Below are 21,309 nucleotides of genomic sequence, written 5' to 3' on the forward strand. Positions count from 1 at the left end.
GTGGCTAGTAAGTACATAAAAATATTCTCAACATCATTAGTCATTATGGAAACATAAATGTAAATCAAAGCCACAATGAACCAAAATAAAAAGCTTTTGAACAAATGAAATTTAAAATTTTTAAATTGAAAAAAAAAAAAAAAAAAAAAAAAAGCTACTGCACAACAAAGGAAACAACCGAAAAAACAAAAAGGCATTACTGAATAGGAGAAAATATCTACAAATGATATATCCAATAAAGGATTAAGATCTAAAATATATATATAGAACTTATATGCCTCAACACTAAAAAGCAAACAATCTGATTAAAAAGTAGGTAGAGGAGGGGCGCCTGGGTGGCTCAGTCGGTTAAGCGTCTGACTTCAGCTCAGGTCATGATCTCACGGTTCGTGAGTTCGAGCCCCGCATTGGGATCTGTGCTGACAGCTCGGAGCCTGGAGCCTGCTTCGGATTGTGTCTCCCGCTCTGCCCCTCCCCCTCTGCTCTGTCTCTCTCTCTCTCTCTCTCAAATAAACATTAAAAAAAAAGTAGGTAGGGGCGCCTGGGTGGCGCAGTCGGTTAAGCGTCCGACTTCAGCCAGGTCACGATCTCGCGGTCCGTGAGTTCGAGCCCCGCGTCAGGCTCTGGGCTGATGGCTCGGAGCCTGGAGCCTGTTTCCGATTCTGTGTCTCCCTCTCTCTCTGCCCCTCCCCCGTTCATGCTCTGTCTCTCTCTGTCCCAAAAATAAATTAAAAAACGTTGAAAAAAAAAAATAAAAAAAAAAAAAAAAAAAAAAAAAAAAAGTAGGTAGAGGATCTGAATAGACATTTTTCCAAAGAAGACATACAGATGGCCAATAGACACATGAAAAGATTCTCAGTATCATTCACTAATAATCAGGGAAATGAAAATCAAAACCACAATGAAGTATCACCCACACCAGTCAGAGTGGCTCAGTGGGAGGGGGCCTGGGTGGCTCAGTCAGTTAAACATCCGACTCTTGGTGTCAGCTCAGTTCTTAATCTCACGGTTCATGGGTTCGAGCCCCAAGTCAGGCTCCATGCTGTCAAGTGCAGAGCCTGTTTGGGATTCTCTCTCTCTCTGCCCCTTCCCCACTTGCACATGCTACCTCTATCAAAATACACGAAAAACTTTTTAAAAAAATTAAAAATAGAACTACCTTATGATCCAGCAATTCCTCTTCTGGGCATATACCCAAAAAGAATTCAAATCAGTATCTCAAGATACCTCGACTCCTATGGTCATTGCTCCCATGGTCATCAACTGACGAAGGAATACAGAAAATGTGACATCTACCTACAGTGGAATACTACTGAGCCTTAAACAGGAAGGAAATCCTGCCATACATGACAACCTTCGATCTCGCCCAGGTCCAGCAGGAACCAAGCAAGGTCATTGCCGTATCGCCAAAGTACGCTTCCGGGCAGCCCGTGAATTTTTGCTATCTACCAATTTAGTGTAGAGGATACCGAGATAAGCCAGTCACAGAAGGACAAATGCTGCCTGATTCCACTGACGTGAGACATCTAAAATAGTCAAACTCAAGGAAACAGAGAAGAGAATGGTGGTTGGCTGAGGAGAAGGCTAAACGGGCGCTGTTTAATGGGTATAAAGCCTTAGTTACGCAAGATGGACGAGTTCTCAAAATCTGCTACACAGCCTACTGCCTATAGTTAACAGCATTATATTATGCACTTAAAATTCTAACAAGGTAGATCTCATGTTAAATGCTCTTAAGCACAGTAAAAACAAGGAGAAAGAAAACCTATGTTTACATGAAAACTTGTACATGAATGCTCATGATAGCATTACTCATAATACCCACAAAGTAAAAATAACCCAAATATCCTTCAAATGATGAAAGATAAAGTGTGGCACGTCCATACAGCAGAGTATTACTCAGCCACGAAAAGAAATGAAGCATCGATGATGCTACACCACGGATGGGTGTTGAGGGCGCTGGGCTGGGAGTGGGGAGAGGCCAGACATAAGAACCACATATTGTATGACTCCATTTGTCTGAAATAAATGTTCAGAGCAGGCAAACAGATCCGTGGAGAGGGAAAGCAGACCAAGAGTGGCCAGGTGCTGTGAAAAGAGGGAAATGGGGGAGTGACTGCTAATGAGTACTGGGTTTCTTTTTGGGGTGATGAAAGTGTTCTAGAATTAGACAATTGTGATCCTTGCACAGCCTCATGAGTAGATAAAAAACCACTGAATTATACACTTTAAAAAAAAATATTTATTTTGAGAGAGAGACAGTGAGCGAGCGGGGAGGGGCAGAAAGAGAGGGACAGAGAGAATCCCAAGCAGACTCTGTGCTGTCAGTGCAGAGCCTGACGTGGGGCTCGATCCCATGAACCCAGAGATCATGACCTGAGCAGAAATCAAGAGTCAGGTGCTTAACCAACCGAGCCACCCAAGTACCCCTAAATTATATACTTTTAAAAGATGACTTTTATGATGTGTGAATTATATCTCAATAAAAAAGAGCTCATCATGGCATATATTTACAAAAAGAAAAATAAGGCAAACGGGGAAACGAAATGCTAAAGAGAAGCTCTTGCAGAACAGGAGTCACATGTACGCTCAGATAAACTGCTGGATGTCTGGGGAAATGGTATTCTCGTATCACACAGTGAAATGGTGAACTGTCACAACCACAGTCAAGAACAATTTAGTAGCAGCTAGAAAAGGGGAAATGGGCATTCTCAGACCTAGCAAATGCACTGCCAGGTGGCTCTCTAATGTTCTGGACCAGAACCCAAAGAAAGAAATATATTTAACATCATGACTGAATACATTACACACGTACATAAAGCTGAAACTAAATGTGTATGCACACTGCACTCTGATACTTTCTGCTCTGTTCTAGTTCTTTCTTTTTAAATACTGGTCATGAGCCAATAAATTGATTTCTCTACCCTTCATGGGTCATGGACAGAGTTCAAAAACTATGGCTTGGGGTCATGCTTGCACATTTACTCAAGGAGAGATTTATCAGATTGTTCACTGTAGCAAGGATTATAAAAATTTAAAAAAAAATTTTTTTTTAAAAGGAGACCATCTAAATGGGTTTAATTTAATTTAATGGAGTAGGTAAATGGATAAAATAAGACATTCATATAATTACTACATAACAGTTAAAAAGAATACACGAGTTACATATTTAAATTATCTACATTTTTATCCAGGTAAGTGCTAAGCTAAAATCTCACCAAGTATATTAAAAAGTTAAGACAACCATGGAGTGCCTCATGAATGGCTCAGTCAGTTAAGCATCCGACTTCAGGTCAGGTAATGGTCTTTCGGTTCGTGGGTTCGAACCCCTGCACTGTTAGCACAGCACAGAGCCTGCTTCAGATTCTGTCTCCCTCTCTCTCTGCTCCTCCCTCTCCCTCCCTCTTCCTCTCTCAAAAATAAATAAGTAAACTTTTTTTTTTTTTTTTTTTTTTTTTTTTTAAGTAAGACAATCATGGGATGCCTGGGTGGCTCAGTCAATTAAGCATCCAACTTCGGCTCAGGTCATAATCTCACAGTAGTGGGTTTGAGCCCCATGCCAGGCTTCGTGCTGACAGCTCAGAGCCAGGAGCCTGTTTCGGATTCTACGTCTCCCTGTCTCTCTGACCCTCCCCTGCTCATGCTCTCTTTCTGTCTCTCAAAAATAAATAAAAGTTTAAAAAAAAATTAAAAAAAAAAAGACAATCGTGAAACTTTTATTTGGGAAACTTCTAAAAAAACTGTTTATTAGTATGGCATTTCTACAATATTATATTGATTTCTGAAAGCACTCCTGATCCTGTTGAATGTCTGAACATAATGTTTTTTAAAGAGGTAGGAAACACAACACCAAGATATCTCTACACACCTATTAGGATGGCCAAAATCAAGAAGATGGACAACATTAAATGCCGACGAGTATGTGGAACAAAGGAACTTGCATCATTGCTCGAAACAGTACAAAATGATACAGCTACTTTGGAAGAGTGTTTGGCAGTTTCTTACAAAACTAAACATCGCCTTACATACAATCTAACGATCACACTCCTTGGTATTTACTCAAATGAGTTGAAACTGACATCCACACAAAAACCTGCTCACAAATGCTTCCAGCAGCTTTATTCGTAATTGCCAAAACTTGGGAGTATAGCTCAGGGGTAGGGCATTTGACTGCATAATTGCCGAAACCTGGAAGCAAACAAGATGTCCTTCAGTAGGTGAAGATACACTGTGGAACATCCATATAATGGAATATTATTCAGGAATAAAAAGAAATGAGCTATCAAGTCACTAAAAAAGGTGAGGAACCATAAAAGTACACTGCTAAGGGAAAGAAGCCAATCAGAAAAGGCTACAGATTGTCTGATTCCAACTATATGACTTTCCAGAAAAGGCAGAACTATGGAGACGGAAGATCAGAGGTTGCCAGTTCTGAGAGGAGGAGGGGGGAGGAGGCAGGAACAAACAGGTGGAGCACAGAGGATTTTTAGGGCAGTATACCTATTCTGTCTGACACAATAATGGTAGCTGCATATCAGTATACATTTACCAAAACCCACAGAATGTAGAGCACAAAGAGGGAGTCCTAATGTAAACTGTGGGCTTTGGTTAATAGCAATATATCAATATCGGTTCATTAATTATAAAAAATGCATTACACTAAAACAAGATATAAACAATAGGGGGAAACTGGCAGATGGGAAGGGGAGTATGAGAACTCAGCAGTTTCTGATCAATTTTTCCATAAATCTAAAATTGTCCCAAAAAATAAAGTCTATTAATGCAAACTGGTGCAGCCACTCTGGAAAACAGGATGGAGGTTCCTCAAAGAAATTAAAACTAGAACTACCCTACGACCCAGCAATTGCACTATTAGGTATTCATCCAAGGGATACGGGCGTGCTGTTTCAAAGGGGCACATGCACCCCAATGTTTATAGCAGCGCTGCCGACTATAGCCAAAGTACGGAAAGAGCCCAAATGTCCATCGACGGAAGAATGGATAAAGAAGATGCGGTAAAAATATATATACGATGGGATATTATTCAGCAATCAAAAATGAAATCTTGCCATATACAACTATACGGATGGAACTAGAGAGTATTATGTTAAGTGATATTAGTCAGAGAAAGACAAATATCATATGACTTCACTCATATGAGGACTTTAAGAGACAAAACAGATGACCGTAGGGGAAAGGAAGCAAAAATAATATAAAAACAAGGGAGGGGACAAAACATAAATATGTTTTGTTTCTCTTAAATATGGAGAACAAGCAGAGGGTTACTATAGGGTTTGTGGGAGGGGGGATGGGCTAAATGGGTCAGGGGCATTAAGGAATCTACTCCTGAAATCATTGTTGCACTATATGCTAACTAACTAATATATGCTAACTTAAATTTACTTGGTTGTAAATTTTAAATAAATAAATAAATAAAATAATCATCTCAAAAAATAAATAAGTAAAATCTATTAATTTTTTTAAAGGTGAGGAAGCCAAAATGATGTGAAAAAACAATGAGCTTTATGGGAGTCAATTCAACAAGATAAAATGAGGGCACTACAAATGTCAGATAACTAAAAGCAAAGCTTGCTTACTACTAACTTTGTAGAGACTTCCTAAACTATTATGAAAGATTAACGCACCAGTTGCCCCCCAAAATAAGAATCAGATCCACCAGTTCTACAAAATCACAAGGTCAAAAATAATTACGTATTCCTAGAAAGAAAATTATGAAAGCATCTACCATACATTACCAGAAATGTAGAAAGAGAGCTGAAAATACTGAAAAACACCGAAATGAACAGTTGTAGGGCCTTGTTGTAATGCCTGACCGAAGAGCCCCTGTATTACCCACTGCAGGCCTTAACTCCCTGGGTCTCTTTCTGGCATCTCTAAAATGGGAAGACTGGGCTTCCACTTCCCACCAAAATGGAGTAAGAGACTGAAATTACCCTCCTACCTGAAAGCAAAAAAGAACAAAATACATGAAAAGGCAGTTCAAGACACTGGACATCAGGTAACAAAGGATAATGATCCTCAAGGGAAAGGAAACAGGTAAGGTGAGCCCGTCCGTTGTCCCAGCTTACCTGCCAAGGCTCGGGCAAGGGAAACCCAGGCAGAACCCGACAGATTCCCTGAGTTGAAGAGACACAGCTGAGAGTCAGGGAGACCAAGAAAGCTGGAATTCCCAGGCAGAGAGAGATACAACAAACCCCAGGGATCTGCAGAGGGTCCACGTCAAGAGTTCAGCTGAGTACTTACAAGCACGTGTGCATGAGGACACTACCTGAGGCTCGAGAAACAACCATCCAAAAGGTTCAGAGGGAACAGTACCCCGTGCTCACAGACAGCCAAGAACAGGCGTGTTCCCTCAGCCAGACATAATTCTAGAGTACTCAGAAGAGTACTGGGTGGTGAGGAGTAAATAGGTCTAGATTAAATACTACTCTGGTACCATTTAACAAACCTTTTTATTCTTTTTTTTTTTAATGTTTATTTTTGAGAGAATGCGTGGGTGGGGCAGGAACAGAGAGAGAGAAAGAGAGACAGAGGATCCGAAGCGGGCTCTGTGTCTACAGGCTGACAGCAGCGAGCCCGATGTGGGCTTGAACTCATGAACCATGAGACCATGACCTGAGCTGAAGTCAGACGCTCAACCGACTGAGCCACCCAGATGCCCCTGGATAAATATTATTTTTAACTGAATTATCAGAGTACACACTAAAGTTCCCATTTTGTTGTTTTTGTTCATTTAAAAGTCTGTTCTTCCTTACCTTCTTCCCACCTGGCTTCTCCACGGTGAAAACTTCACTCCAGATCTGAATCCCAGTGGTTTCTGGGTCAGAGCCCCCTCTCCATGAAAATCCTGTTAACGGTTCTTCTGAGTCACCCAACCAATTTGAACGGCCACCTTCCTTCTACAGGAGAAATAAGTAATATCCATTAAATCTTAAATTTTGAGTAATTTTGCACATCAAGGATAATCCACGAGCTTATCTTGCTCTTTAGGACACAAAAGTCTCATTTTCTAACCTGAGATGAAATAATTCTCACTTACCTGGAAATACAAGTATCGTAGCATGAAGTCCAGAAAGAAGGATTTGCCCTTCCGGAAGGCACCAGCCACGGACACCACCACCACATCAAGGTCTCGGATGTGGTCCTGCAAGAGAATGCTGGCCAAAGCTTTCTCTTCTAGCTCAAAGGAATGCTGGTCTTTCTGAACCAAAACAACCTGCACTGGACCAGGCTTTCCAGTCTCCATGGCATCACCTAGATTGTTGGAGAGAAAAATATTAAGTTTCAAATCTTTTTTTAAAATTTGTATTTTTGAACATGGGAAAAGCAAGACCTTCTTAAACAACACAAAAGCACTAACCATAAAAGAAAAAAAATGACAAATTAGACTCCATGATAAAATTAAGAATTTTTGCTCATTAAAAGACATCATTAAGTAAATATGAAAGCCACAGGCTAGGAGAAAATATTCACAATACCTGTATCCAAAAACTCACATCCAGAATGAATACAGAAATCCATAAGAAAAGGACAAATATTCCAATTTTTAAAACAGTAATAAGCAAAAGGCACTTCATGAAAAGAGGATATCCAAATGGTCAATAATCCTATAAAGAGGTGGTTCCATACCATTACTTATCAAAGAAAACATAAATTAAAACCATAATGAGATACCATCACCTGTCCATCTGAAAGGCTAAAATTTAAAAGACGGACAATATCAACTGTGGGAGAGGATATGGTACAACGGGAATATTCACACACATTCTGATGAGAATATAACCACTCTGGAAATCTTCTTGGCAATATCTATTAAAACTAGACATAATCTAGCAATTCTACTCCTAGGTATGTAAGAGAAATAAATGCTTATGTCTACCAAAAGACAGAAATACAAGAATGTTCATTCACATCAGCTTTATTCAAAATAGTCCAAAACCAGAAACAATCCAAATGTCCATCAACAGTAGAAAGGATGCCCGCCACTGCTAAGCCTTTTACATACATTTAATTTAATCCTCAGAACAATCCTATGAGGTAAATAATACCACCCTGTATTTAAAAACAAGGATACTAGGTGGGAATGCAAGCTGGTACAGCCACTCTGGAAAACAGGATGGAGGTTCCTCAAAAAACTAAAAAAAGAACTACCCTATGACCCAGCAATGGCACTGCTAGGTATTTATCCAAGGGATACGGGTGTGCTGTTTCAAAGGGGCACATGCACCCCCATGTTTATAGCAGCACTATCGACAATAGCCAAGGTATGGAAAGAGCCCAAATGTCCACCGATGGATGAATGGATAAAGAAGATGTGGTATACAGATACAACGGAGTATTACTCGGCAATCAAAAAGAATGAAATCTTGCCATTTGCAACTACGTGGATGGAACTGGAGGGTATTATGCTAAGTGAAATTAGTCAAAGAAAGACAAATATCTTATGACTTCACTCATATGAGGAATTTAAGAGACGAAACAGATGAGCATAAGGGAAGGGAAGCAAAAATAATATAAAGACAGGAAGGGGGACAAAGCATAAGAGTCATAAATATGGAGAACAAACAGAGGGTTACTGGAGGGGTTGTGGGAGGGGGGATGGGCTAAATGGGTAAAGGGCATTAAGGAATCTACTCCTGAAATCATTGTTGCACTATATGCTAACTAATTTGGATGTAAATTTAATTAATTAATTAATTAATTAATTAATATAAGGATACTAGAGCTTACAAAAGCTAAACATCTTGCCCAACAAGTTCTGGAGAGAAGCCTGAAAGGATGTTTAGGGGCTAGGACTTGCAGAGCACTCTTAATAACCTAGTCAACATTTTAGGGGCAATTAATTCTTTAGCTCAAAATTAAGCACTAACTAGTAGTTTCCCTGACACAGTTGAATGCACAAAGATATTAATTCTTTGAAATTCAGAGCCGGGGCCCCTGGGTGGCTCAGTTGGTTAAGCGTCTGACTTTGGCTCCAGTCATGGTCTCACGATTCGTGGCTTCAAGCCCCGTGTCAGGCTCTGCGCTGACAGCACAGAGCCTGCGTGGGATTCTCTCTCCCTCTCTCTGCCCCTCCCCTGCTTGCACTTTCTCTCTCAAAAATGAACAAAAAAACTTAATTTTAAAACAAGAAAGAAATTCCGAGCCACTGAGTAGCTATGGATTTATGGAAAGTTTACAAAAAGCTACAAGCGTAGCTTAAGGATGAAGCAAAGCACTATTTCCCTAAATGTGAGTATGTGCCACAGGCATTAAAGGAGATGTTTCCATGTAGTTAAAAGGACAATTTTTATTCTAATAATTATGTATTTTAATGTGTATTAGGAAACAAAACCATGTTTTAACGGACTATTGCTTAGAAGGATGGCAAGTTTAAAAGGGGAATCAACTTAAAGTAAATTGAGAGGCACCTGGGTGGCTCAGTCAGCTGAGCATCTGACTTCCGCTCAGGTCATGATTTCACATGGGTTCGAGTCCCACATGGGGCTCTATGCTGACAGCTCAGACACTGGAGCCTGCTTCAGATTCTGTGTCTCCTTCTCTGCCCCTCCCTTGCTCATGCTCTCTCTCTCTCTCTCTCTCTCTCTTTCAAAAATAAGTAAACATTAAAAAAATTTAATAAAGTAAATTGAAAGATAAATATTAAGTAAAGCATTGTACAGGTAAGCAGATATGGCCAAAATCACAAATATGGTTCCCAAGTTACTTTTGTCTGGGAAGGACTGAAGGTTGCGTGATCACAGCAGGCAAAGTCAACAAACAGCATGACTGCCATACTGCACCCTTTAAGCTAAAGAAACTGCTGATCACTTTTTATATTTAAAATGTCAGCAACAAAAGGGTCTTGCCACTTTTTAATTTTTGGCAGACTACTGGAAAACAAGTTATAAATACACAAGAACTGTCATGGTATCATTGTGATAAATGTATAGGAATATTTTTCTTTCCCTTTACTGCCTGGATAAAAGGAAACATTTCTTTTTTTTCAACGTTTTTTATTTATTTTTGGGACAGAGAGAGACAAAGCATGAACGGGGCAGGGGCAGAGAGAGAGGGAGACACAGAATCGGAAACAGGCTCCAGGCTCCGAGCCATCAGCCCAGAGCCTGACGCGGGGCTCGAACTCACGGACCGCGAGATCGTGACCTGGCTGAAGTCGGACGCTTAACCGACTGCGCCACCCAGGCGCCCCTAAAAGGAAACATTTCTGTGAATATTCTCTCACAGTTCCTTTTATTGCCACAATAGCAGGTGAATCCAGGAACTAAGGACCTTCAATCTTTCATATAAAAGAACTAACGAGAACAATTTATTCGGACCTTATGGATAAGCCACAGTGTTAAGTACTGTGCAATACTCAGAGCAGTTCCAAACGAGGTCCCTGAGATGGCTGGTCGCTCCCCCAACATTCATTTTCCCCTCCTGCTATGGCAACAAATTTTTCGCTGGGCATAACACTGCCGGAAAGAAAAACGTTTTCAACCCAATCCCGTAGCAGGGCCATCACCGTGTGCCTAAGTTCTGACTGGAAACCATATAACAACTTCCCCCTTTCCTGCTAGCTGGATGCATCAGCGGGAGGGAGTCATCCCGCACCAGGCACATGAGGGCAACACCCAGGAGCACTGGAGCAACAAGAGAGGTAGGGCCTAGGGCTTCATGCGGCAGAAGCCATGCTGGCTCGCTGTTATGTGAATGAATGCGTGAATGAATGAATGAAACTTACTGGAAGGCTCTCTCAGATACAGCCAAACCCAGGAACCCGTGCAACAGTCCCGGGGGACTTCGCAATTAAGTTCATGAGGCTGGCTCTTTCAATTTCATCTATTCCACCATTAAAGTGTGCTGAGCAATGTGGCCGTACTGACACACAGCAGGCCCACAATAAACGACTGTAACAACAATGAGCCGTATGTTCTGGAATACGGTTGAAAGCTACGACCCCGAGGATGCAGATGGTTTTGTCAGAGCACCAGGCACAGGAGGCAAGGCTCCTGGGGCTACAGACAAGATGGCATAAACCGATGACCAGAACGTATGCAGTTGTGCACAACGAACTGTGCTTCAAGGGAAGATGAAGACTACGGAGAAGGCCAGTTGGGAGAACAAAGGCGGTAAGACCGTCATTCATTTCTTCCTCTTTCCGCCTACAGCCCAATGAAAAGGAGGAGAATCGGGCTATGTTTAGTTGGAGGACCCAGGGTGAGCTTGCATTTCTCTTCACAACAGTTTACTGGGCACACTGGATTTAAAAAGATCTTGTTGGGGCGCCTGGGTGGCGCAGTCGGTTAAGCGTCCGACTTCAGCCAGGTCACGATCTCGCGGTCCGTGAGTTCGAGCCCCGCGTCGGGCTCTGGGCTGATGGCTCGGAGCCTGGAGCCTGTTTCCGATTCTGTGTCTCCCTCTCTCTCTGACCCTCCCCCGTTCATGCTCTGTCTCTCTCTGTCCCAAAAAAAATAAAAAAATTTAAAAAAAAAAAACGTTGAAAAAAAATAAAAAGATCTTGTTGGGGCGCCTGGGTGGCTCAGTCGGTTAAGCGTCCGAGTTCAGCTCAGGTCACGATCTCGCGGTCCGTGAGTTCGAGCCCCGCGTCGGGCTCTGGGCTGATGGCCCGGAGCCTGCTTCCGATTCTGTGTCTCCCTCTCTCTCTGCTCCTCCCCCGTTCATGCTCTGTCTCTCTCTGTCTCAAAAAAAAAAAAAAAAAAAAAAAAAAAAAAAAGATCTTGTTCCTTTGGTTTGGTTCCACTTAAGGGAAAAATCATTTTGAACTGTACACACCACCAATAATTCAATTTAAACAGAGTTCCACATCATCTTTCTCTCTCACTTCCTAAGACAAAGAGACAGTATCATTGATCTTCCAAGTAAAAACTTTATTTCTACTCACACCTTTCCAGATGTTATATAAATGTCCTTTTTGTCTTAAAAAAAAATTAAAGATTTTATTTACTTAAGTAATCTCTACACCCCACGTGGGTGTAGAATCACATGTTCCTCTGACTGAATCAGCCAGGTACCCCCCCCAAAAAAATTTTTTTAAAAAGAGGCACCAGGTTGGTTCAATCGGAGGAGCACGTGACTCATCTCGGAGTCGTGAGTTTGAGCCCTACGTGGGGTGTAGAGATTAGTTAAATAAAACTACAAAAATAAATTTTTTAAATAAAAAAATAACTGCCCTTTGCTGATTTATCTGCATATCTCAGGCTCCCTGATCCCTTAAGATCCCTTCATCAAAACCCTAGCTTAGGCCATACCACCTCCAATCTTTCTTGCCAGTTAGGCACCGTCCCCAAGGGTTACTTTAATGATAGGACCTCATCCATTAGGGCTGACCTTCGTTACAGCACAAAAACACATCACGACAGCAACTACACAAGGGGCTATCAAAACACTTTATGGACTGATGGCTCAAAGCTAAATCTCCATCCTCTAAGCCAAAGTTGTTCACGGTTCTCCCCACTGCCTTGGTTCCTCTAATTCCTTACTCCCCTCATCTTCCCAGGCAGATTTACATTCACTGGTCTTTCTACTGGAAGAAACTTAGGATTCAGGTCCTGTCCTGCCTGGATTCCAAAATTTCCAATGTACAACCTACTCAACCATTTGTTCCCACCTCCTGAAATGCAAGCTCCCCCCTGACTCCAGGCAAACGATTATCCTTCGGCGCTCACATTCACCCTCCCTCTGTCCTGATCCCTTCCAGCCCAGACTCTCAGAGCCTATCACTTTACCTGATATACTAAAAAGAAAACAGGCTCTGGAATCCAGAGGGCAGGGCTTGAATCTTTCTTTCTCTCCCCTCTAGAATGTAAGCTCCATGAGGGCAGGAATTTTTGTCTCTTTTGTTCAATGTTAGATCCCCCAAGATCCCAGAACAAGGCCCACACCTAGCGGACACCCAATAAATACTTGTGGAATAACTGAATAAACCCCACCACCTAGTCTCAATGTGACTATGGATAAATTTCTTACCACTTGTAGCTCCATTTATTTACAAATTGAATACTCATTTCAAAGCAGAGTCTAACACATATTAGGAACTCAATAAAGTGGTCCCACTTTCCTATTTCCAATAAAACCTCATACCTACTATTATTCCACTCATTATAACACTAGCATTTGTGATCATGACTTATTACCCAGCTGGGAGCTTCTGGGAAGTAGGGAAACTGTCACATTCAGTCCCAGTATCTAAAAGGAAGAAGTTTCCTAGTATTGTGCACATTAACCCCAATAGTACATGTCAAGTATCTTAACAAAAATCAGTTTCTTCTCTTCCCTCTTGCAGTCTCCTTTCACCGCCAAACTCCTTGAAGGTATGTCTTCATCCATTTACCCACTCCCTTCTCATCACTTTGCAATCTGACTTTCCTCTCAATCTCCCTGTTGAAACTATTCTCAGGTTTATCAATGACCTCTTGCCAAATCCAATGGCCCTTTCTTGATTCTCATTCAACTGTGTGACAGACAACACAACTGCCACTTGGTTCTAGAACTTCTGAAAACCTTTGGACTCAGAGACAGTGCCCATTCCTAGCTCCCACCCAATCTCTTTACCATCTCCTTCAGCTGCTTCTTTTTCTCTTTGGCCTCCTGTGAGTTACACCAGCACTCTGCTTCAGTCCTGTGGTTCTCATTCGCTCCCTCAATGAGCTCTTTATTCTTGTAATTTCGCTATACCCTCTATTTTGGTGATGCAACTTCATTAATTCCTAACCTGCATTCAGGTCCAAATGTGAAACTGCCTAAGGGACGGATTCGCCTGGATATTCCACCATCACCTCACTCTCAGAAGTAATATGTAGAAATATACGGGTGTAGGAGTCAAGAGACGAGTTCCTGTTCCAGTCCTACCACTAACAACCTGTGTCATTCTGGGCATGTCTAGTCTTCGGTCTCAACTGTGAAATGAGTCAAGATTCAACCTCTAGAAACCCTTCCAGTACTAACATTTCATAAGTCTACTTGTAGTGTCATCAAAATGAATCCTCTCAATTATTCCACTTCTCTGAAATCTCTACCTCTCAACCTCTACACCTCCCGACTCTATCTTCCTTTACACTATATCCCCAAATCCTATCATTTCCTCCTATGACTCAAGCTCCTCTTTTAGCAAAGGTTGTTACTCTAGTGAGGCAGAATGTACAGGAGAAAGGTCTTCCCCAACAACTGGGGCCCAGTTTTGCAATGACTCTTAACAGCATGAGTAAATCATTTTACTTCTCTGTGTCTCGGTTTCCTCTACAAAACCAGGCAGTTAGGTGAAGTGATTTTCTAGCTCCAAAATTCAATGACTCTTTAACAATTGAAAATTCCCTGGATATTTAAATTGGCCAAACTTGCTAGGTAACCCATTCATCCCTTGGCGTAATTTAAATTATACGGGATTAGCTAGAGAACAGATCAAAATTTATAACGATAAAAACATTAAAGCAACTTGCTAAGGATTCACACGAAAGCTTTCGAGGTTTGGGGTTTTGTTTTGAGGGGTTTTTTTTCGGGGTGGGGATTGGGATTCCCCCTAATTGCAATGAAATTACTCCCACTTCTCAGGAATCTTAAACTCTAGAGATCCAACCTCCAGGAACAGTAGTAGAAAAACTTTTAAGTGGCAACCTTACATGCCTTCTCCCTTTAGTGAAGCAATTCTTCCCCAAGATCTATAAATCTACTCTGACACAACAGTAATGCTCACTTATATGAACAGTTAATGTTCATTTATATGAAGAGCTAAGGCTGTATTGTGTTTATATGAATAACAGAGACATTTTTGTACACATATAGAGAGGTGGCCTGACCATAGTCACATCTGTCATCCATATACATATAAATGAACTTAAAACCTATGTTCAAAAAAAAGCGTGTAGGACAAATGCTCTTTCATACTGCCAATTCTGATTATTGCTGTAATAGCTCATAGTAATACTGAAACAGCCATCACTTCAGGTATGTAGGAAATGCTGAAAATATCTGGATAATTCAAGTCTTTTAACAGTTTGTGTGGAAGCTACAATCTTTTTTCTAATTACTTTTAAAGTACTGATTTATCCTTTACTTTTGGCACAACACACCTTAATCCGGACTCACCAACAGGTCTATATACACCTGTTCAAATAATCTCTGTGATAACTGCATTCAATACACTTAGCTCTGCACCAAAATGGCAAAGGCAGACAACCCAAGTAGAAAGTTGAAAGACTTAACAGGTGGAACAAATTATCACAGGGAAGCATTTGTAGAGACCTAGCAAATTACAGCATTAACCCTTCCTAGAACGACCTAACTTTGAATGTTTAAAAGACTTTTTAAAACGTAGTTCCACAGGCTAAATTAAAAATAGGTGAGACTACTGAATCATAACTGGGCTTTTCAGGTCTATGGAAAACATAACTTCTCACAAATAAATTCTATCAGAAAAGCATTATCGGGGGGCACCTGGGTGGCCCAGTCAGTCGGTTAAGCATCCGACTTCTGATTTCGGCTCAGGTCATGATCTGGTTGGCGAGATCGAGCCCGTCAGGCTGGTGCACTGACAGTGCAGAGCCTGCTTGGGATTCTCTCTCTCCCTCTCTCTCTCTCTCTCTGCCCCTCCCCATTGTGCGCTCGCTTGCTCTCTCAAAATAAACTTAAAAAAGCATCGTAGGAAAAAAAGTTTAAATTCCCCTCAAATATTTGAAAACACACCTGAACGGGGATAAATTCAATGAAACTAGTTAACTGGAAGCAGTTGCAACTGCCACTTCAGAAAATTCATACAGAATTTAGTTGATCAATTCGACGGTGTAGACCAGGGTTATTCAACCTGGGCATTACTGGTATTCGGGGCCAGATAACTCTCTACTGTGGGAAGCTACCCCATTCATTGCAGGATATCTAGCAGCAACTCTGGCCTCCACTCACTAGATACCAGTAATGCTATCCCCTGATTGTAAGACCCAAAAATGTTTCCAGAAATTGCTAAATGTCCCACCGGGGCATGATCACCCTGGGTTAAGAACCACTAGAGTAGAGCCAGCCTCAGTGCTCATCTTTACCTGCTTAGAGAGTTCCAAAAAGCAAATTAACTTCAGTTTCGGAAACATTTCTACTAAGTATAGTGTATGACTCAGGGTAAAGTTATGACCGGAGTTTTCCACTCTCCTTTTGAAACACAGTTAATAAAGGGCAAGAGCAACACACCCAAAAACAGAGGCATATCATTTCATGCCTTGTTCTCGCTGGCAGTCTTTAAAGTTCCTAATTCAGACAAGGCCAGAGAAAACACATCATCGTATGTGAGGGTAAGTACACTAAGACCTCTGCCAACTCCAACTGCTGGCTGTGGTTCCATTTGCTCATGGTTGGGGAGAGCTTTTATATACTATATTCTATCCTGTCTTAAGGCAGTAAGTAGATACACATATTTTTTTAAGTTGTCTCAGTGAAAATACTACTTACAGGAAACAAAAGAGAACACTGGGGGAAATTTACATTGTAATCAATTCAAGGGCTTAAGAGGGATTTTTTCTCAATTCATCTGCCATAAAAAAAAAAAAAAAAATCTGTGTACTTTAGCACAGAATGCTGAACAAAACCGTATTTTCCTGGTCAGTTTTGTAGTGCTTTATGAACTTATAAAGATAACTATGACCAAACAGTACTGAAGATTCAGAAATGCAGAGACCAGGCTGAAATCTAAAAATGACGCCAGGCTATATTATAGAAAAAAAACATTTTTTGAATAGAATGAGTTCAATATTCATCCTATTTGACTCTTCCCTAAAAATAAGAAATCACCAAAATCAATTTGGTTACCTGAAGGTTTTAGTTGTCTGTGTTCCAACTGAATAATGCTTTCTTAATTGGCAATATTTGACTTGGATGCCTTGTCAAGACATAAAAACAGTTTTTTCACCTACTACACCAGTAAAGTCTATTTCCTAACTTGTAATAGACTTTAGCTGTGAAATATATCGAGTTCTATCAAAATACATGCTACTAAAAAGTATTTTTTACAAATTTGCAAAGAGCATCAACTTCTCAATACAAATACTGATATTACGGGGACACCTGGGTGGCTCAGTCGGTTAAGTGTCTGACTTCGCTTCAGGTCATGACTGCGAGGTTGAGTTCAAGCCCCACATCGGGGTCTGGGCTGACAGCTCAGAGCCTGAGCCTACTTCAGATTCTGTGTCTCCTTCTCTCTCTGTCCCTCCCCAGCTCTGTCTCTCAAAAATAAACATTAAAAAAAAATTTTTTTTAACGCATATTGACATTACAAATTATAGTTCCCATAAAGTAACAAATCAATTCAAATGGAAGCAACCACCTACAGGGAAATTTTAGTATATATTAGTACACAAATTAGAATTACTTGGGGTTAACTGTTGGCTGGCCCCTGGATGAAGTAAATCAGAATCAGTGGGTCCCACACATCGTCAGGTTTTAAACACCACAGGTTTTTCTAATGTGCAGCAGAACTGAGATAGTCAGCTCTACAGTGACTAAAGCTTTTTTTTTTCTTTTAAACAAAAGCTTTCCCCTCACTTTCCCCTTCCCCTGCCATGTTTTTAGACAATATATTCCTAAAACTTCAGATAACTCGGGGAAATGTTTTCAAATTCAGATTAACTTTAAAACGCATCTGTGTTACGTGAACAATTTCTCAGTTCACAAGGCCAGAGAAACTTAACAGGCATGCCTAGTCATTATAGGCAAATTTTAATTTTGTTTGTAGAGACCTAGCAAATTACAGCATTAACTCTTCCTAGAACGAAGAGTTCTAGGTTCTCAAACAAGTTCACACAACCCAGGTGCTTCATAGGAATCTTAAAAGGATACTAACCAAACTGTTAAATGACCTAGCACTGGGGATTTGGGGAGGTCAGACAACTTTATACTGATCTCTTGCTTCTTACAATTCTCTATTACCTCATTTTAAATAATGAGTGTGCATTTAAACTTTTTTCTAAGATTTAGAAATCAGAAGAATGAAAAACACACGTGCTGCAACGCAGAATCAATTTTAAAAAGCCCATTCGAAACAAGTTCTGTTGGGGCGCCTGGGTGGCTCAGTCGGTTGAGCGTCCAACTTCGGCTCAGGTCATGATCTCACAGTTCGTGAGTTCGAGCCCCGCGTCGGGCTCTGTGCGGACAGCTCAGAGCCTGGAGCCTGTTTCGGATTCTGTGTCTCCCTCTCTCTCTCTGACCCTCCCCGGTTCATGCTCTGTCTCCCTCTGTCTCAAAAGTAAATAAACGTTAAAAAAAAAAAAAAATTAAAAAAAAAAAAGAAACAAGTCCTATTTAGTGAACGCTAAGAAAATTATGCCAGTACACACATTTATCCCCTATCGTTATTTTCCTTAATTTCACGATTATCCCAATGAGCTAGTAAACGGTAGCTAAAAAAACAACGTGCTGCACTAGTGTTATTTCTTTTATTACAGAGATCCGTTGCATCCAAGCGTTTCCTATACAGGTGATAAAAGCAGAAACAGGGATTTCTAGCCTACAAGGCTAGTTTGGTACAAAGTCGAAAAAAGCACTAATTTGAACTTCAGTTCACTGCAACACTGAACACCTGACACAGATTAAAACCACGTAGGTTTTGCTTCTCCAAAGGCAGGCCAAAATGTGAAGTGACGTTCTGGGGTCCGTTAGTTCTTTTCTCCCTTTCACAAAACACTGCACCCAACTTCGCACTCAGATTCGAGGGCTCGGATTTAAGATTCTCCAAACAATGTTCTTTTTTTTTTTTTTTTTTTTTTTTTTTGCTTCTAGGTTTCTCGAGTAAAACTTTAGGCGATTTCAGTTGACGCACAAGCCAAGAACAAAGCTGGGTAAAATGACAGATGAAGTATCTATCCTTCAACCTACGGTCTCTATTTGATTAATACTTTTGCTCTTTGTTAGGTCTTCGGGAACGCCTCGGCACAACGTACGGTGCCTAACGTCCTAGAAGAACTTCCTAAAGACCAATTCAGGCCACATTCTTTGATCTCGTTCATGGAAAGAAGGGCGATGTTAAAATCCACGCTCCTAATACTTGTCAGCGCCTCGAGGTCGTTAGCACGAAAATAAAGCTTCCAACTCCAAGACACTTCGGGGTCCGCCGGCGCCTTGCCAAAGGCTGACCCTAGACCATCTACCTTCCCGCTCCCTGGGCCCCCGGATCCCGGGCCGCGAGCGAGAGAGCGAGCGAGCGAGCGAGCGAGCCAAGTGCCGGGCAGGGAGGGGGGCCGCAGCCCCGGAGCGCGCGCCGCTCGGCCAGGGCGGGGCCGGCGGGGCCGCAGTTGCGGGACTCCGCCCGCCCGCCCCACCAGCCTTCGCGCACTGCGGGCCTCCCCCGCGCGCAGGGCCCGACCCCCGAAGGCGGCCGCTCCCAGCCGGGAGCCGAGGCACCGCCCGCGCCCGAATCTCGCGACCAGCCCCCGGCCCCGAAGTCGCGGCCGAGGGTACCCCGGGCAGGGGCGCGCGGCACAAGCCCCGGGACCGAAAGGGCGGCGGTGCGGCCGGGCGGTCTCCTTGGAACTATGATCAGGAGGGCGGCGGGGGCGGGGGAAATTGGGCACCTCACCTGCTCCTCCCGAGGCAGCCGCTACCGCTCGCTGAGGGGACAACATGGAGCCTCCGCCTTCAGCACAAGCAGCAGGGGCGCGGAGAGGGGCGGGCTGAGGCGAGAACGAACCGGGCCCAAGAGGCGGGAAACGGGCGGGGCCTGGGCTCCAGAAGAAACTGGGGAGAAGGAGGGGGACGCAGAGCTTGGAGGGAAAGAACAAGGGGCGGGTCTGCGAGTCGCGGCAGGCGCCTGGGCGGGCCGGGGGCGGGGGAGGTGCGAGCGACCGAATCCCGCCCGCCCGACGCGTGTGCTCGTGCGCGCGCGCGCGCGCGCCGCTGGCTACCTGGGACTGCGCAATGGGGGCGGCTGTCCGTTGGGAATTGTAGTCCGGCGCTCTGAGTCCCAGCCTGCGGTCCCTCGTCTGCGCACTCATCCGGGGCGGGGAGGAAGCGGAAGAGAAAGGACGGGGCGCGGCTCTTCGACGACTGAACTACAACTCCCAACAGGCCACGCGGGGAGGGGAGGAGCGAGCCCGCTCAAGCCGGGGCCCGCCCGCGAGCCCCGCTGGGATCCTGATCTTGAGACACGGTCCGGGGCGAGGGATTTGGGGTAACCGGCCTTCAGCCCCTACCCGCCGCGTTTGAGACGGTTTCGGTGTCTAAGGACGGAAGGGAGGCCTCAAACCTGGATGACGTGAGCGTCACTGGTTTTTTAACGATTTTGACTTCACAAGGAGAGGAGGCCGTGACTTCATTACCACTATCATCAGCTTCACCCCATAATCCCCTGCCTGGCCAAGGCTGGTGGTGCAGGATCACCACCGCTCTGATAGCTAAGAAATTCCAGTGAGTCTCCTTCCACAGGCTTTGTCCAGCCTAAGCTATGGCCATGTCTGGTAAATGTCAGATTTACAGGAGCTTGCTTTGAAACTACTTTTGCAAGCGCAACTTACTGATCAATGCAAAAGCAGGTTCTCCAAAAATGCTTTTATTCACACTTCACATATGATTGAGAAAATGTCAGTTGCCACAGTGGAAGAATCTTGTTATTTTGGATTTGTTGGGGTAGGGGCAGTTATCGGAGCTAAGTAGCTGGTGGAGCTTATAGGAGGCTAAAGCAGCCATCCCAGCACCACCACCACCTCTTGGTATTACCATTCCCTCATCCATTAGACAGATTAGTATACTTTCTTCTGCCTCTGTCTTAACTATCATAACCCACCCAGAACCTCCTTCCAGCTACCTGTAGGCCTTGCCAAGCCTTTGAGCTGTTTTTAGTGCCTGAGTGATTAGGACAGAGGTGAAGAGATAGAGATAATTCTGCCTAATCTTACTAGAGAGACCATGTTTAGATTTCTTTTCCCCTGCCTTCCTGTTCTTCCCAAACACTCAAGATCACTTGAATACTCTCCTTGAGGCTTTAGATTTAAGAGTCTAGATCTAGTCCATTTAGGCCAGCAAAAACCTAGACAGGGACATCAGGGCAAGTGGCTGATGGGGTTGCACACTAGGTGTGCAGGCCCTACAGGATGTGTCACAGCTACAGGGCATTATGTGGCATGCTCAGAAAGAGAGAGGGGCCAAAGGCCAATGACTGGTCACAATTGCAACATACAGTGTAAGAATTTAAAATTGGACATACATCCCAGAATTCTCTAGACCCTTTCCTCATCCATTTTCATTAGGCTTCTTGCCATATGACTTATTATGTTTTAAGTAAAACATAGTCTTTTAAAATATTTACTTATTTTG

At 42.8% G+C, this 21,309-nt stretch overlaps 1 protein-coding gene and 1 long non-coding RNA gene across 3 annotated transcripts in view; one reads left to right on the forward strand and one right to left on the reverse strand.

The window, feature by feature from the left end:
* ATL3 (atlastin GTPase 3) overlaps positions 1-20,197 on the reverse strand; it is a 49,645-nt gene extending 29,448 nt beyond the window's left edge. The window contains exons 1-3 of one of the 2 annotated variants that reach the window (XM_058689391.1): positions 19,902-20,197; positions 7,061-7,275; positions 6,777-6,920 (exon numbers count right to left, since the gene is read on the reverse strand). In XM_058689391.1, coding sequence (XP_058545374.1) covers positions 6,777-6,920; positions 7,061-7,267 — 351 coding nt within the window. In that variant the 5' untranslated portion in view covers positions 7,268-7,275; positions 19,902-20,197. Of the gene's footprint in view, positions 1-6,776; positions 6,921-7,060; positions 7,276-19,576; positions 19,792-19,901 lie in introns of those variants that run through there. The other variant, XM_058689390.1, reaches the window with a different exon arrangement.
* LOC131488059 (uncharacterized) lies at positions 16,217-19,097 on the forward strand. Its single transcript, XR_009250063.1, has 2 exons — positions 16,217-16,301; positions 18,913-19,097. It is a non-coding gene; the product is annotated as an uncharacterized LOC131488059 (long non-coding RNA).
* Positions 20,198-21,309: the final 1,112 nt, after the last annotated feature.

The sequence above is a fragment of the Neofelis nebulosa genome, chromosome 10 (genome assembly GCF_028018385.1).
Source record: "Neofelis nebulosa isolate mNeoNeb1 chromosome 10, mNeoNeb1.pri, whole genome shotgun sequence".
NCBI lineage: Eukaryota > Metazoa > Chordata > Mammalia > Carnivora > Felidae > Neofelis > Neofelis nebulosa.